The sequence below is a fragment of the Silurus aristotelis genome (genome assembly GCF_946808225.1).
Source record: "Silurus aristotelis genome assembly, chromosome: 27".
In the NCBI taxonomy this organism is placed as follows: domain Eukaryota; kingdom Metazoa; phylum Chordata; class Actinopteri; order Siluriformes; family Siluridae; genus Silurus; species Silurus aristotelis.
In genome coordinates, this window is record NC_139600.1 from 4,372,473 (window position 1) to 4,391,732 (window position 19,260).

At 39.3% G+C, this 19,260-nt stretch overlaps 1 protein-coding gene across 1 annotated transcript in view; it reads right to left on the bottom strand.

Moving 5' to 3' along the window:
• Positions 1-16,417, bottom strand: part of eys (eyes shut homolog) — a 307,099-nt gene extending 290,682 nt beyond the window's left edge. The window contains exon 1 of the mRNA XM_083532265.1: positions 16,345-16,417. Coding sequence (XP_083388391.1) covers positions 16,345-16,408 — 64 coding nt within the window. The 5' untranslated portion in view covers positions 16,409-16,417. The remainder of the gene's footprint in view (positions 1-16,344) is intronic.
• Positions 16,418-19,260: the final 2,843 nt, after the last annotated feature.

A 19,260-nucleotide genomic window follows, 5' to 3' on the forward strand; every position in this document is an offset into this window, starting at 1 on the left:
GGAAGAAAAATACACAATTAAGCTGGCGCGAACAATGGTATCTATTGCCTAATGCTTCTACGGTACCTATAGGATATGGTTCATAAGGACCAGAGGAAAACGGAAGGGTAATAAATCAAGACGTGATCCAGATAGCGTTCCGTCGTTGTGATTAAAAGCATGATTGCGTGCAAACAAATGATGCAAACGCATTTCACGGAAACTGATAAAAGGTCAGAATGTAAATTGTTTGCAATCGTTATTGCAGTATTGCATTATTTGTGTAGATTATGCCAATGCAGTTTTATCAGCTGATTCTGAAAATATGCCAGTGACTGACAAAATAACTATAATGGAACTATAATGAATGGACATTCGGTGTCACCCAGATGAGGACGGGTTTGAGTCTTCACAAGGTTTCTTCCTCATACCCTTTCATGGCGGTTTTTCCTTGCCGCAGTCACCCATGGCTGGTTTAGTAGGGATATAAAGATAAACCTTATAGGCACTAAATTGATAGATTCCACCTTAAAACTAATGTCCATCGTTAAAAACGCTATAGAAATAAAACCAAAGTAAAAATAATTTACACAGTTACACAACCACAACATTATAACACTAGCAATTATAACAGAACAAAGAGCTTCTCTAGATTTTTTATTTTTTTTTTTAGCATTGTGATCCAAAGTGCGTTTGAGTCCATGGGCATTTTAGTCGACTTTAAAGCCCTATTTTAATGACTTATCACCTACTGCACACCTCAACAAGGATGAACTGTAAGAAATGTGCCACCCAGATGAGGATAAGTGCCCTGATTCCTCTCAAGGTTTCTTCTTTGCCACATTCGCCACTGGCTCGCTCATTAGGCATAAACTTACATTTAGAACAAACGTGTACATTCTTTATTACCACTTCATCTGTGTAAAGCTGCTTCAGAAAAATGTCCATTGTTAAAATTGCTCTACAAAATATACGAAAAATTTCACATGCTGCTTACAGAGCTTATTAAGTTTCAATTAATTTTCAGAGACCCTCTCAGGTCAGAGACTGTCAACAATTCATCAATTTATATATTTATTAATAAGATATAATAAGCCTGTAGTATTTTGTTTACACTACTAACCTCTTTCTCTGTAACAATGTATATACGATACAATTTTTGTACTATTCAGATAGGTTGGCAAAAAATCCGACTTTTTTTCTTCAAAATCAAGCTAGGTTTAGATGTGTGTGTTGGAACTGTTATATCCTGAAGAATAAAACAAACAAAAAAAATTGAACACAGCCAAAAGGTGTTTCATACAGTCCGTTTAGACAGTTTATCGAAAGCAGTGTATATACTAAAGGTCAGGGTTGCCATGTTTCAGCATTATTCAACACAAATTTACAAACTAAACCCAACCCCCCCACTTAAAACTATACTTTCTTTTGGCTTCTCCCATTAGGGGTCGCCAGAGTGGACCATCCTCATGTTTGATTTGGCACGTGTTTTTACGCTGGATGCCCATCCTAACACAACCCTTCACATTTATCCGGGCTTGGGACCTGCACTAAGGCTTGTGCAACACTAATGGCTGGGGTTGGTTCCCTTGGTTTCCTTACATTTTACCCACACCAGACCATGGAACATTTCACCACCACACGTTGTACTGTCTCTCTGTTAGCTTCCATTGACTGCATAACTTCTTCTGCTCTTCAAGTCCCTGCATGGTCTGGCCCCTGCCTACATATCTAGCGTCCTTCTTTCATACACCCAGATCATCTGACACTCACCTTCTCACTGCTCCCTTCAGCTAGACTCTGCACTGCAGTAGAAATGGCTTTTAATGTTGCTGTTAATGTTAATGTTACAAAAGAACATCTGCAGGACAATGCTGAGGATGTTTAATGAGACTGTTGTGGCCAGTGCTCTCCTGTACGCTGTAGAACTCTGGGAAAGCAGGCTGAGAGTGGCAGATACTAACAGACTCAACTAACTGATCCACAAGGCCATGCTGTTGGGGAAGAGCTGGAGTCTCTTTCCTCAGTTTGAGGAGTAAAGATTCATACAACCACGATATACCACAGAGCACCACTGGAGATCATTTCTGCCTGCAGCCAGTTACATAACTCCTCCCTCTGAGTGTTACACAGCTGCTCCACCATATAGATGTTATACATTATAGACAATATAGATATAGTTATTTTTATAGATTAATATGTCACACTTATGTATTGTTGATACCTTGGGCAATTATGTGCAATAATCTCAGCGCAATAATAATAATAATTAGTTGCATGTGCCATCTGTTTTTCACTGCTGCTACAAATTCCATTTCATGCTGCTACACATTCATTTCTCTTAATATATACATTTAAATGTATTATTTTTTTTTTTTATATTCCTTAAATTTTTTACTTTGCTTGAACCTTAACTTGATATTTTCTTTGATTGTGAGCAACTGCAACCAAAGAATTTCCCTGTGGGATCAATCAAGTATTTTCGCAACAAGATTCAGGAAGGTGAGAAGATGCCTGAGGAATAGAGAAGGAGTTTGCTGGTACAAGTTTTTAGGAATAATAAAGTTGATCAGTCACACCAAGTTATGGGAAAGAGTAGTGGAAGCCAGGCTGAGAGAAGAGGGGACCATCTGTAAGCGATAGTATGGTTAATGAAGAGGAAGAGCACCACAGGCATTATTTGCTTTGAGAATGTTGATGGAGAAGTATAGAGAAGGTCAGCAGGAGTTGCATTGTGTGTTTGTGGATTTAGAGAAAGCGTATGACAGGGTGGGGAGAGAGGAGTTGTGGTATTGTGTTGTGAAGTCTGGTGTGTCAGAGAAGTATGTGAGGGTGGTGCAGGACATGTATGAGTATGAGGAAAGTGTGACAGCAGTGAAGTGTGCAGTCGAAACGACAGACTGGTTCAAGGTGGAGGTTGGACTGCATCAAGGATCCGCTCTATGCCCTTTGCTGTTTGCAGTGGTGATGGACAGGTTGAAGGACGAGGTCAGACAGGAGTCTCTGTAGACTATGATGTTTGCGAATGATATTGTGATTTGTGGTGAGAGTAGGGAGCAGGTTAAGAAGAGCCTGGAGAGGTGGAGGTACGTGCTGGAGAGAAGGGGAATGAAAGTCAGTAGGAGTAAGATAGAGTACATGTGTGTGAATGAGAGGGAGGGCAGTGGAGGCGTGCGGTTACAGGAAGAAGAGGTGGAGAAGGTGGAGGAGTTCAGGTACCTGGGATCAGCAGCGCAAAGTAATGGAGAGTGTGTGAGAGAAGTGAAGAAAAGAGTGCAGGAAGGGTGGAGTGGGTGGAGAAGAGTGATAGCAGGAGTGATCTGTGATAGAAGAGTATCTGTAAAGAGTGAAAGATAGTTTATAGGACTGTGGTGAGACCTGAGATGTTGTATGGATTAGAGACAGTGGCACTGAGTAAAAGACAGGAGGTGGAGCTGGAGGTAGCAGAGCTGAAGATGTTGAGGTTTTTATTGGGAGTGACAACGATGGACAGGATTAAAAATGAGTTTATTAAAGGGGCAGAGCATGTAGGACGTTTTGGGGACAATGTGGGAGAAGCCTGATTGAGATGGTTTGGACATGTGCAGGAGAGGGGCATGGGTTATTTAAGAAGGAGAATGCTGAGAATAGAGCCAGGAGAAAGGAAAAGAGGAAGACCAAGGAGGAGGTTTATGGATGTGGTGAGAGAAGACATGCAGGTAGTTGGTTTGAAAGGTGCCACTTTTAGGTCTCTCCAAAGATGTTAACCATTCAGGGCTCTGGCTTGGCCAATGTAGAACATTCACAGATTTGTCCCTAATCCACATCTGTGTTGTCTTGGCTGTGTGAATGTAAGAAGGTCACCCTTCATCCCAAACCAAATGTTGTGAAACAGGTTTTTATTGAGGCTATCACTGTAATTTGCTTCATTTGGATTTCCCTAAACCCTGACCAGTCTCCCAGTCCCTGCTTCAGACAAACCTCATCACACCTCGCACTGCACCTCGCTGTCTGAGATCCTCCAGCACTTCTCGATTCGTACTACCTTCTCTCAGAATGAGAGGTAAGTATACTAAGTATACCGAAGTGGTGGAATGAACTTCCCCTAAATGTCCGTACAGCGGAGTCCCTGGCTATCTTTAAGCGGCGGTTGAAGACCTACCTCTTCCTGAAACACTTAAATTAGCACTTTCCAAATTTGCTTTGTAGAATTCAAGAGTTATATTTATATTAAGTTTGAAATCTTGCGTGCCAGTGTAGATTTATTAATTGCTAGAGACTCAAAGCACTATTGTACATCGCTCTGGAGACGGGCGTCTGCTAAATGCCACAAAAGTAAATGTAAATGTAAAAAACACCCCCACCGCATGATGATCATGCATCACTGTTGAGATGGTTTTAAACAGGTAATGAGCAGTACATGGCTTCCTCCAGACATAATTTTTTTAATTGAACCAAAAAGTACAATCCTTTTTTTAATCAGACCAAAGAATCTTATTCTTTACAGTCTAATAGTCTTTCAGGTACCTGTTTACAAACTCCAAGCAAGTGGATTTTGCACTGAGGAGAGTCTCTGCCTTAAAAAGCCAAGATCATTGAAGCGCTGCAGTGATGGTTGTCCTTTTGGAACTTTGCTCCATCTCCACACAGGATTGTCGCACCTCAGTGACCATTGGTTTCTTTTTTATCTTTCTTATTAAGGCACTTCAGCCGCTTCTGGTTGTGCCAAATTACTTGCATTTAAGAATTATGGAGGCCACTGTGCTCTTGGGAATCTTCAATACAGCAGCAGTTTTAATAGTGTTCCAGTCAGGATGTAGGAACATCTCCGCAATGACCAAGAGAAATAGGAGGCACCTGAGCCAATTTTTAAGTGTTGTTGCAAATACTAAATATTTAATTACATGTAATATATCAGGTTTTTTTTTTTTTTTTTTTTTTTTTTTTTTTTTATAAAAAAAACATATATTACAGACATTTCTAGAAGTCTATTCGCATTTGGTAATTATGGAGTACTAGGTGTAGATTAATCCCTGGTGGTCTAGTGGTTAGAATGCGGCGCTCGCACTGCTGCAGCCCGGGTTCGATCCCCGGTCAGGGAACCAACCCCACCCACTTTCAGTGCCGGTCCCAAGCCCCGGATAAATTGGGGAGGGTTTGCGTTAGGAAGGGCACGTAAAAACATGTGCCAAATCAAACATGCGGATGGTCCGCTGTGGCGACCCCTAACGGGAGAAGCCCGAAAGAAAGAAAGAACGGTGTAGATTAATGCGAAAAAAATTATGTACTCCCCAAATGCACTGAAATATATATATATAAAGAATGTCTATGTAAAATGCATTGTTGTTATTACAAGTACTGCTTGCTGTAGCAATATTTTTCTTCTTCTTTTTTTAATTTTTTTTTTTAACTCTGTCCAACAAAAAATAGTGTCAAAGCTGGAGATATTGGAAAACAGAGGAGGAAAAAAGCAGAATAAAATCTAGCAAAAATCTAATAAATCTACCGCAATGTAAGAAGCCGATCATCCTGGTAAAGTTCACCCTTATACAGTAGCTGCATGTTTATGCAACATTCAATCACTTCTATATTTTTCTGATGGCAATAATGCAATTATCTAATGATTAAATCCAATCAAATCATTATTGTACAACATCATTGTATGGCATCCTTACATCCATAATTCAATTAGATTAGATATTAGATTATATTTGATTCATGTCTAAAAACACAATACTGTATTATGCACTGCTCTATTCCGCTACAGTACACATTTTCTATTATTTTTTTCTACAACACTTGGACACGTTTATACGTGACTAAGCGTCTTCAGAAAACAAACTTTCTTCACTAGTACAGCTTTGCCTACACCTATAAAATAAAAAAAATCCACATTGCCATATGTTACAGTATATAAATGGCAAAGGTGCATCTGTGCCAGGAAAATAGCTCACCCTTTCCTGGCATATTTGCTCACTCAGCATTGATGATAATCTCATAACACCAATTTAAGTAGATTTTTCATAAGGCCAATAAAACCCCAAATCTTATCTACCGCTAAAATCACACCAGATGTGGGGGGTAAAGAAAACGATTCTGACAGGACAGGACACCTGTTTTCCTTCACAATTAGGTTTATATGGAGTATTTTAATACACTCAGGAAAACATACACTGATACACTGATTTTCGTTCCCTGGAGTGGGATATTAACTCACACAGCGTGTATGTGAAACGGAGCGCATGTTTTTCTTGAAAGGGAAACATCTCTACGTGAAGTGCATGTCTAGTGGATCTTTATTCCAGCACAACTGTGGCCTCCAAAACCGATGTTAATTGGCCCACAGCTTCTGTTCTTTCACCTGGAGCTGCCAACAGACTATGTGAAAATGCAGTTAGCTTCGCCTTTGACTACAACTGCAAATTCATGAATTACTCCAGCACTTCGGTTCCTGAGATTTACATCTTTATGTGTTAAAAAATGTAGAATATTGCACTGGGTGGCAAATTTCGGGTGAGCAAATGTATAGGAACACGTCTTATTGTTGGTTAGAAATCTTTTGTGGCTCGTCACTGTACTTTTGAATTGTACTGTTGATGAAAAATGTTTATATTCTGTGTTATTGGCTTTTATTTTTCCCCTCAAAGTCTTCTCTAATGGATTACGTTACCTTCACCCCTGCCCCATGGAGGTTATTGGTGATGTCACTGTTTTCTTTACAGTTTGAAAAATGTTGCTGTCATCAACTGCTGCTGATTACATGGTAGTACTGGCCTTTCTCATTGCTTGTGCACTTTCCCTGATCAATTTTCTTTCTTTTCTCAGCTTTCCATATACAGCTTTCTGGTTTTTATGTTGGTTTATCCTTTTTAACAACACACGCAGATGCAAGAGTTGAAATTCAGAGCCAACACTGTTTAAACTCTCAATCTACTGTAACAGTGCAATCCTGGGTAAAACAACAAACAGCTGCCAGTCACATGTTCCAAATTCTTTTAAAAAAATTGCTAAATGCCATGTTATAAGTTGTTTAACACATCTGGATGTCTATATCAGAAGCTGAAATTTGGAGTCATCTTGCAGTCATCTTCTAATCTCAAACCCAAATGTCTCCAAAGACAAAATAATGAGCAATACCATTCTAATACTTTACAATAGGTTCTGGTGCCTTTTATAAAAAAAGGTTGGACGTTCCTGCTAAACAGCTACACTTCCTACATGAGAACACGAACATGGCCTTAACACAAGGCAAGTATTTGTATTCTCATAGCAGTTCTGACCTGGAGTTGAAATTTTTTTTATCAAGGTTAGACAGAAGTATTAACAATAAATACAACATTGCTACCTGCTTATTGTTACTTTAGGATTAACTGTACAATCTATAGAAAATTGAATAGAGATTACATTAAAGATTGGATAAGATTTTTTTTGTTGACTAAAAAATTATTACTAAAGAGTTTTAGATATTTTTCAAGAATCCTACGCTATCTCAACTCAGACGTGTTGAAGCTGGCAGCCATTAAATAAAAAGAGATAAACTGTGAGATAGAAACCAAATAATCCAGAGTGAAATAGATGATTAATATATTATACTAGAATAAAAAAGTTAGTCAGTTCATTTATACTCTGCACCAAAAGCCAGTTGTAAAAAGAGAGAACTACAGATTAGCCAATTAGTGACCAACTTTATCCTATAATAAACCTATTTACCTTGTAATACCCCCATTTACCCTATAATATAACTATTAACCCAAAAATACACCTCTCAATACACCTATTGATAGTATACACATTTACCCCATAATACATTCATCAACCCAGTAACTAAATAATACACCACTGTACCCTATAATATAATTATTAAACCACAAATTTGTGGTTTAAAAAACCTCTACTACACCCGATAAGCTAGTAATAGACCTATTTACCCGATATTATACCCCTTTGCCCTATAATACAGTATGTTTATCAACCCAGTTACACACCCAGTAACTACATAATATACCTATTAACCCACCAATTAAGCCAATAATACACCTATTTACCCCATAATACACCCCTTTGGCCCATGCTTTATTCATTACCTCATTAATACATCCAGTAACTTTATAATCTAACTATTTACTCTATAATATACTTATTAACCCATGAATACAACAATAAACCCTCTACTACACTCACTAACCCAGTAATACGCATTTTACCCCATATAACACACCTATTTGCCCCATAAGATGCCTATCAATCGGTATATATATGGTAAACACTGTGCCTTTACCATGGTGATTTTATACAGTGTAAATGTATGTAAGTCCCACAGATGCCCTCATTACTGCTACCATATCGAGTACAAAAAAAAAAGAAGAAAAAACTTTCTTTCGGCTTCTCCCGTTAGGGGGCGCCACAGCGGATCATCTGCATGTTTGATTTGGCATGTTTTTATGCTGGATGCCCTTCCTAACGCAACCCTCCCCATTTATCCGGGCTTGTGCCCGGCAGTAAGAGTGACTGGGGTTGGTTCCCTGACCAGGGATCAAACGCGGGCCGCAGCAGTGAGAGCGCCACATCCTAACCACTAGAACACCAGGGACCCCATATTGATTACAATAAAATACTGAATTTAAAAATGTAACGTATTGCAGCAATATTAAGTGTAAAAGACACTTTATTATTCAGTTTATAGCCGGTTGGAAAGTAGAACAGGGACGTGGGCATGGAGATACTATTGCTGTGATTTTCTTGGCTTCTCCAAAAGTAAAAAGTGTTGCCAGCAGAGATCAAATAAAAGCTCACAAGGCAAACAAATTCAGCTGATGAGCCTCTCATCACTCTCAACAGAAAGGTTTCTGTGCTCCTTAAAAAAAAAAAAAAACGTCACATTGCTCCCTGCGCAGATCTGCGTGCAAAATCTTCAAACAAGGCATCATCCTAATTAATCTTCGGATGCACTTTACATTTCATGTGTCATCATTCTGCACTTCGTCGTAAGCATCATAGTAAGTAATTACATAATTGGTTTGGTGGGTTGGCAGCTCCTTTTAATTAGTCCACCTGCAATTACACCTTTCTACCACTATACTCGTCACATGTACTTTTACATCACAGTGAAATTATTTCCTTACATATCCCATCGATGTTTGGAAGCTGGAGTCAGAGCACACAGTCAGCCATGATACAGCGCCCCTGGAGCACAGATGATAAAGGACCTTGCTCAAGGTCCCTAAAAGTGGCACCTTGTCAATATCGGGGCTTGAACCCACACTTGCCGATCAGTAACCTAGAGCCTTAAACACTAACCTACCACCATTCTATGAACAAAAAAACCCTCTCAGAGCTGTCTGATTTATTCCCCCAATATTTTTATTTCAAAATCTAGATTTATTGGTCTAACTCAGGGAAGATGTATATCTGCAAAGCCATTTCTGAAGTCAATGCATGCAAACCAGTCCAGTTGTGAAGGACCACTTTGTCTTGTTGAGAGGCACTCATTTATCTGTCTGTTGCTGTCACATTGAATGAAATTATGGCTGATAAAATAATGCAGGAGTACATTTACATTTATGGCAATGTTATTTTTATAATTTCCACAAATTCCACCGCCTAGGTTCCAGAACAGAGAAGGAATTTAAAGTATGTCTTCCTCGCACCCTAAGAAATGATGGGACCAGTCGAGCAGTGTTTAAAAATCAGAGGAATCATTGGTGCAGTGTAGGTGTGTGTGGATACAGTTCTAGCACCCACCTATAAAAACTAGAATCCGATGGGTTAGTCCATGTTGATAAGTTATAAGAAGTCTTATCCACCTCTGAATGCAAGAATCCAAAGATGAGTAGAATCAAAGAGCTCTTTGGAGACCATTTGTTCCCAACAGATTTTGCATCTCTTAATGTTTCTGGAAGCACCACTGAGCCATTTTTCATAAGTGGAATGAAGATCACTTTACTATCAACCAGCCATTCATAGAAGTTCCTCTCAAGACTTCTGATCAGGGAGTCTAAAGTTAAGACAGAATACTTGTCCAAGGTCTAAGCAGCATTCAGAAAGAGAAAACTATGGGCACATAGGCACCTCAGAAGATCTCAGAGGTCTCCATTATTGAAGGCTCCACTATCCATTGTAAAGTTTTTTGAAGTTTGCTACACTTTTTGCCTGCATATTTCTGGAAGAATGTAATCTGGTCAGATGAGACCAAAATCGAACTTTTTGGCAATAATATAACAGAGCATGTTTGAAGGAGAATCGGCTCTGCATATGACCCTAAAAAATACCATTCCAACAGTGAAGTTTGAACTTGGAGTCACCACGGTATGAGGCTGGTATTTGCAGAATCCATATTATTAAAGTGAAGATGAATGGAACCATGTCCCAGAAAATTCTTGAAATGAATCTGTTGCCTCTACTACTATGATCAATGAAAAAATGAGTGGACCTTCCAGAAGTACGTGGAATGATCCAAAACATGCTAAGAAGTAGACTCTTCCAGAAAAAGAAAATAAAGCTGTTAGAGTTGGCTAAGTCAATCATCGGACTTAAATCCAAGAGACCATTTGTGTAGCAAAGTTAAAGTTGATTGGCTCATAAACACAGATAGTGGAAGTGATGACTGGCATTAATTTATTTTTTTCAATTTTATTATTTTCAATTTGAGTGTCCCGGGTTACAGGAAGCAGAAATTTAAACAGCTTTCTCAAAAAACAACTTGTTGTAGTTTCCATTTCGACCTAGAGTAGGAGCAATAATAAATCTATGGAGCGGAATGAAGCACTGAGCACACAGCGAATGAGGAATTTTATGAGGCTCAAAATTTATTGAACTGCTGATTTATGTGGTTGCACTCTCCTCCACCTGGCCCTACGGATGAGCCACCATTGTAGTAATTGCAAACATTTTCATTTCTGATGATGTTTCAGTGCTATGCAAAGTTCTAACAAGCCTCTGAAAATGAGATCTTCATGCAGTTAGAGTAGGTAGTTATTACAGATTAAATACATGAGCTTGCTTCAGACCACATTACGAATTCTTTTTATTTTATATTCCCCTTTAAGCATGCATAGTTAGCTGTTAATAACCTTCTAACATTCAGAACTCAGACTTGACTGCAGTTTCAGGTCTGTGTTCTTGACCACCAGGGGGGTTTCTTTAATGTATTTAAATTCAATTCAACACATGATTATTTGTACAGCAGTTTTAACAATGGACTTTGTCAAAGCAGCTTTACAAAGAAAAAGCGGTTATAAAAGTATGTATATGTTTGTTTCTTAAAAAAGTGAATCACTATTGAGTGATCTGCACATTTGATTTGGCACATTTTACACTTGATGCCCTTCCTAACGCAACTCCTAATTTATCCGGGCTTAGGACCTGCCCTAAGAGTGCACTGGCTTGTGCAACCCTAATGGTGGGATTGGATGGTGGTCTGTAGGATGGCTTTGGAAAAGAAGAAGAAGAAGAGAGTGGGGACTGAAAAAAGAATAAGACGGTGGAAACTGAAGGAGAAAGACTGTAGTGTGAGGTTCAGGGAAGAGGTCAGACAGGGGCTCGGTGGTGGTGAAGAGGTGCTGGATGATTGGACAACTACTGCAGAAGTGATAAAGGAGACAGCTAGAAAAGTACTTGGTGTGACCTCTGGAGAGAGAATGAGGTGGTGGTGGAATGAGGAAGTGCGGGAGAGCATAAGGAGAAAGAGGTTGGCAAAACAGAATTGGGATCGGCAGAGAGATGGAAAAAGTAGTCAGGAGTACAAGGAGATACGGCAGCAGGTGAAGAGGGATGTAGCAAAAGTCAAGGAAAAGGCATATGAGGAGCTGTATGAGAAGTTAGACACTAAGGAAGGAGAAAAGCATTTATACCGATTGGCCAGGCAGAGGGACCCAGCTGGGAATTATGTGCTACAAGTGAGGAGAGTGTGTTTAGAAGGTGGAGGAAGTATTTTGAGCAGCTGATGAATGAGAAAAATGAGAGAGAGAGAAGGTTGGATGATGTGGAGATGGTGAAGCAGGAAGTGGATAGGATCAGTAGGGAGAAAGAGAGAGGAGCGATTAAGAGGAAAAAGGGTGGAAATTCGTTTGGACCAGATGACATACCAGGTGAAGCATGGAGATGTTTAGGAGAGATGGCAGTGGAGTTTTTAACAAGATTCTGGAAGGTGTGAGGATGTCTGAGGAATGAAGAAGGAGTGTGCTGGAACCAATTTCAAAGAATAAGGAAGATGTGCACACCTGCAGTGTCTACAGAGAATAAAGTTGATCAGTCACACCATGAAGTTATGGAAAAGAGTATTGGAAGCCAGGCTGAGAGAAGCGGTGACCATCTGTGAGCGATAGTATGGTTAATGAAGAGGAAGAGCACCACAAATGCATTATTTGCTTTGAGAATATTGATGGAGAAGTATAGAGAAGGTCAGAAGGGGTTGCATTGTCTGTTTGTGGATCTAGAGAAAGCGTACAACTGGGTGGTGAGAGAGGAGTTGTGGAGTTGTATGAGGAAGTCAGGTGTGGCAGACAAGTATGTAAGGGTGCTACAGGACATGTATAAGGACAGTGTGACAGCAGTGAAGTGTGCAGTAGAAACGACAGACTGGTTTAAGGTGGAGGTTGGACTGCATCAAGGATCGGCTCTGAGCCCTTTCTTGTTTGCAGTGGGAGGAACAGGTTGACAGACGAGGTAAGACAGGAGTCCCCATGGACTATGATGTTTGCGGATGATATTGTTATTTGTGGTTAGAGTAGGGAGCAGGTTGAGAAGACCCTGGAGAGGTGGGGAATGAAAGTCAGTAAGGGGGGGTTTGCGGTTGCAGGGAGAAGAGGTGGAGAAGGTGGAGAAGTACCAACAGGTACCAACAGTGCAAAGTAATATAGAGTGAAGAAAAGAGTGCAGGCAGGGTGGAGTGGGTGTAGAAGAGTGGCAGGAGTGATTTGTGATAGAAGAGTATCTGTGAAAGTAAAAGGGAAAGTTTATAGGACTTTGGTGAGACGTGCGATGTTGTATGGTTTTAAGACAGTGGCATTAAATAAGAGACAGGATGGTGGAGCTGGAGGTAGCAGAGCTGAAGATGTTGAACTTTTCATTACGAGTGACGACGATGGACAGGATCAGAAATCAGTTTATTAGAAGGACAGCGCATGTAGGACGTTTTGGGGACAAAGTGAGAGAGGCCCGATTGAGATGGTTTGGACATGTGCAGAGGAGGGATATGGGGTATATAGGCAGGGAAATGCTGAGGATGGAGCCACCAGGAAGGAGGAAAAGAGAAAAGCCAAGGAGGAGGTTTATAGATGTGGTGAAGAAAGACATGCAGGTAGTTGGTTTGAAAGTGGCAAGGAACACCTCTCTGAGATTGCATTAAGAAAAAACATAGAGAGGAACCAGACTCTAAAGGAAACCCATCTTTATGAAGACCCAACTTCATCATTAACACCAAATGCCCATTCATTACAGTTCCATCATTGTAAAAAGTGTTTAGTGATATGTGATTAAATGCAACATGAGGTCCGGACGCATTGCAGTCAATTGTTGACATTATCTACAGTCCAAATCTATCTTCAAATCTACAGTGTGGATCAGTAATCTCATGGATCACCAGGCCGTTGATGCAGAACCACCTTCAGCTGCACAGAGTGGCTCCCAATCGATGAGAATCCTGTCCGGAGTTAGCGTGCCGAGACAAACGTGGTCCCTGGTAGGTCGTCTTTAACCTCATTTCCATTCTCAATTTGCCCAGTAATAGAGGAAGTGAGATTTTTAGACACATTAATAAATCTGCACCATCTCAGACACAGCTTGAGTGCATGTAACTTTTGCATTTTAACATGGTTGTCTGTTGCTTATGGTTTTTGTCAGCATGTAGCAGCATGGGCACTGCCGACGTATGAATTTATAAATACAAACTTATTTCAAAACAGAATGAAAGATTTTTTTCTGCCAGACCCACACTGAGTTGGAAAATAGACAATGACCGATTAATCCTGGAATTGTTATCTTGGAATATGCCTGTGCTGTCAGGAAAGAAAAAACATAGACCTGACCAGTTGAAGCAGCCCCAGATACTAAAACTGCCACCACATGATGGGTGCATCACTTCATTCGCTTCACTTCTTATGCGCCCTAAAACATCCGTCACTCGAACCTGGGCTTTTTGAATCATCAGGCCACGTGACCTTTTCCACTGTTTTAGAAACCAAACTTTAAGCTCCATAAAAAATGTATTTATTTGTTGTTGTTTTTTTTTAGATTAGCATCATTGATAAGAGCTTTTCTCAAGGGTACCACAACAGTTCAGTTCCAGTCCCTTCAGTTTGCTCTTACTATTATTCATACAGTCGTACGATTGTTTTGGGTTTTTTTTGTGATTTGATTTCACTCAAGTGATTTGATTTTACTGAAGTGAAGTTGAATTCTGATCATGATCGGGCAACCTTTTTTCCATTTCCTTCTTGAAAATGATCGTTTATTACTGTCCTTACAGGTTTTAATAACGTGTTGGGCAGTTATTAACTTATAACTTTTTACCGACAGACCAACAGACCGACAGACAGACAGACAGACAGACAGACAGACAGACAGACAGACAGACAGACAGACAGACAGATAGACAGATAGATAGATAGATAGATAGATAGATAGATAGATAGATAGATAGATAGATAGATAGATAGATAGATAGATAGATAGACGTGTACTAACTTCTAATACAGCTTCTTTTTCCAATCTTAGCATCTCTCAGCAAAGGCACTCTAAAATTTGTGAAGCTCACCTTCAAATCCAGCAGCACAGGGGCACCAGTAACTGGCAACAATATCCATGCAGGTGGCACCATTAGCACAGGGGGAACTCTTGCATTCATCTGTCTTGATCTCGCAGAAGACTCCTGTGTACCCTGGCTGGCAGGAGCAGATGTAGTGCTGCTGGTCCTCAGAGACGCTGTGTATGTCCGATCGTAGTTGTTTAATAAGGAGGGAAATATCAAGCTCACAGTGAACCCCAGTGTATCCGTGGTCACACTGACAACTGTCAATTTAGTAACAAAAAAATTCAATTTAACATCCTTGTCCGTATATCTTGTGATGTATTATTTAACCCTTTTACACTTGTTACCTGTTTATATACAGAATCTATAATAGAGATGTTTATCTCCATAACTGAGGCAGATGCAATTAAATTTTCAATGCGATACGATTTACCTATATAGCAAACCAACACAATACAATTCGATGCAATTCGCTGCAATGAAAAAAAATATGATGCTCTGCCAATTCAATACAGTACAGATAGTCCGCTTTTATATATTCCATTCAGACAGACAGCAAGTCATCAATTTACTTCAGCACCTTCTTACTTCTAACGCATGGCCCCTTTCACAAACAGGCCTTTGTATTGCAGAAAAAAGAAAATAAAAAATTCTGTCTCTAGGAAGATGCAGCTCAACCTCTGCCATGTTAATCTGTATTCTATGTGACTCTCAGAACACGCCTCGGCCTCTGTAGTGTTGGGATACATCTGGCATATTTACTAATGGTTATCTATAAATAAATAGTCTTTTACTGACCCAAATACGCCAAAAAACAATGCATCGCGATACAAATGCTAACGTGTATCCGACGCACTTTTTTTTTTTACCGATGCATCACTTCGCTGAATCTTAGCATCCCTAAAATATACACATAATTATACTGGTCATATAGCAAAATTTAGCACAAAAAAAGTTCTCTGACAAACTGAAAAAAGACATTTCCCCAGAAATTTTCTCAGAAATTCCCCAGAGTTCCATCTAATTAAGCATCTAACGAACAAATCCTATAGAGGAACCACCTTAAAGTTATACAAATTATATACAGCTATAACAGCAAACCTTTAGAGATCTGTTGGAGAGTTGTTTTGGCAGCACAAGGAGGAACTACACAATATTGCTGTTAGCAGGTGGTTTTAATGCTATGGCTGACTGGTGTACGTTTTCATTCAGTGTTCGGTTTATGCACTGCTGTACTTTAGACATATTTTTAAGCGAGCGTTTTGTATTGCGGCTTGCACAGTGGGATGTGGATGCTGATTAGAAATCCAACATGCAAAACAAGAAGAAAAATCTTATATAATCATGTTTGCCAGTGGAGACCATATAAGCAAAGAATAACTATCACCATTAAAAATGTAAATTGGGTTCGTGTTATTACTGACTATATAAACCCACTGATTGCGGTTCTAGACATCATGGTTTGTATTCAGCTGCAGATAAGCTGCAGAGTAATTTTTACATACATAAGGCAGGATATATTGCTTATAATGATTTTAAAAAAAGCATTTTTTTAATCTGTGGACATCATTGCTGACATGCTGACAATGTGAAACACAGATTTTTTTTAATTTCCAGAAAAATAAGTTGCAGGTGCTTACCTGTACCCGGCAACTTTGTTGACACAAGTTGCCCCATTCTGACACCGATGCTGTGTACAGTCATTAACGTTTATTAAACGTGTCCAACCTGGTGCACAAATGCAGCTGTGACTGCTGATGCTGTCGACGAAACACAGTCTTCCATTGCTGCACACCTGCAAGAAATCAGATAAATTTAAAAACTATTATTATTTTGCAAATGTACATACAGTAGATATCAATGCGATTTGGATTTCATTATCAAAAGCTCACTTTATACATTACGAATTGTTCATTCTGGTTGGTTGGAAGGTGTTGATTCTTTTTTTATCGAAAATAATGAATGTTTATAGTCAGCTCTAACAACAGCTTCAGCTTAAAAAAATGTATACGAATTCATTTATTCTAATATATTAGCAGTAATCAACCTCTTCAGAGCATAATCAATTCTAATAATTAGAAAACAAAGGTTTAGTTACATACAGTGAGGAAAAGAAGTATTTGAACACTCTGCTATTTTGCAAGTTCTCCCACTTAGAAATCATGGAGGGGCCTGAAATTGTCATCGTAGGTGCATGTCCACTGTGAGAGACATAATCTAAAAAAAATATCCAGAAATCACAATATATGCTGTATCATACAAATAAATAGTTAAAAAATCATATATTGTGATTTCTGTATTTATTTTTTTAGATTATGTCTCTCACAGTGGACATGCACCTACGATGACAATTTCAGACCCCTCCATGATTTCTAAGTGGGAGAACTTGCAAAATAGCAGGGTGTTCAAATACTTATTTTCCTCACTGTAGCTACAATACTTCACAAAGCAATACAGAAGTACATGAAAACAGTAAAAACAATTAAACTTGAGTACAAAAGTGAGTGCACCCATCACGTTTCAGCAACCATTTATCTTCTCGAGGGACAGTGCTACAGAAATTAAATGAATATATTTTAGGAGTCAATGTGCAACTTATGTAGCATTACAGATTTACTGTCCTCTGAAATGAACTAAACATACAGCTATTATTGTCAAAATAGCTGGCAACAAAAGTGAGTACACACTCAGTGATAACAGCTGCAAATCCACATGGCCTATTCATAATGTTCATGTTTTTGTCTGCTTGACAGAACCATTCAAATGTGTGTATCTCATATTAGAGCAGTTAAAATGTGGTGCTTTGAGTTCAATTCTCTCATATTGACCACTGGATGTTCAACGTGGTACCTCATGGTAAAGACTCTCTGAGGATTTGAGAATTAGAATTGTTGCTCTCCAATAAGATGCCCAGGCTATTAGAAGATCGGTAACACCCTGACACTGAGTTACAGTACAGTGGTCAGGGCCATACAGAGGTTTCCAAGACAGGTTCCACTTGAAACAGGCCTTGCAAAGGTTAATCAAATAATTTAAATCTTGTGCTTTGCGTCAGGTGCAGAAGCTGCTTCAATCAACAGATGCATGAGTGATGCAGGATTGCTTTAGAGGTTGCAAAAGCAGAAGGTCTGCTAGTCAGTGTTTAGATGCCGCTCCCAGCAACAAGTCAGTTTGCAGGCTGTCGTCCCAGAAGGAGCCTCTTCTGAAGCTGGCTGACTGTCCAAGAGCATGAATTACTGGAACGATGTCCTGTGGTCTGATGAGACTAAGATGAACTTGTTTGGCTCAGATGGTGTCCAGCATGTGTGGTGAAGCCCTGGTGAGGAGGACTAACACAATTGTGTCTTGCCTACAGTCAAGCATGGTGGTGGTAGCATCATGGTCTGGGGCTGCATGGGTGCTGATGATACTATAGAACTGCGGTTCATTGAGAGAAACATGTATTCCAACATGTGCTGTGACATTCTGAAGCAGAACATAATGCCCTCACTTCAGAAACTGGGCAGAACTGCAGTTTTCCAATTTAATAACGACCCCAAACACACCGCTGAGATGACTCTAGGTGGAGATAAAGGTGAAGGTGATGGAGTGGCCAAGTATGTCTCAAAACCTGAACCCTCTTGAGCACCTGTGAGGATCCTCAAGCAGAAGAACAGCACCATGTTTCTAACATCCAGCAGCTCCGTGACGTCATTATGAAGGAGCGGAAGAGGATCCCAGCAACAACCTGCGCAGCTCTGGTCAACTCTATGCCCAGGATTAAGGCAGCGCAAGATAACATTTGTGCACACACAAAATATTCACACTATGGTCAGAGTTTTGACATGTTCACTACTCTAAAGTATATCCAAGTTTTATTTCTATTGTATTGTCCCATAAAAACATAACATTTTAAAACTGAATGTTTTCTGAAATGTGAGGGGTGTACTTACTTGTGATGCCCTTTTTTTCTCCTTTTTATCGATATTTCTGGTGAACATATGTATAATAAACTTAAATGTAACGCGTACATGTATCAGGGTTTCTGCAGGATTCACAAAGTCAAACAAGACATTTTAAGACAATTGAGAATGAAATTTAAGACTGGTATTACCACATCAGAAAAATCACACACACACAGATACGTTGTTAGCGACTGGCCTTAACCGAGCATAATAATGACCCCAAACACAACGCAATGATGACAACTGCCTTACACATTGACTACTCTAAAGTATATCTAATTTTCCCTTGAGAACATATATTCCTGACTCAGCATTTAATGAATGCTTATAAATAGTTATGTGGCAAAGAATGTAAGTAGGTGCATATATATATATATATAGATAGATAGATAGATAGATAGATAGATAGATAGATAGATAGATAGATAGATAGATAGATAGATAGATAGATAGATAGATAGATAGATAGATAGATAGTAATTACTAGAATTTTATTTTGCTTAGAAGAGTTTAATTACTTATGTTTCACTAATGTTTCATAATAAATTTCTTTATATTTGAGTTTGTATAATTAATGGAAGGAGATTCCAGTGCTTTCTGTCAGAGTTTTTA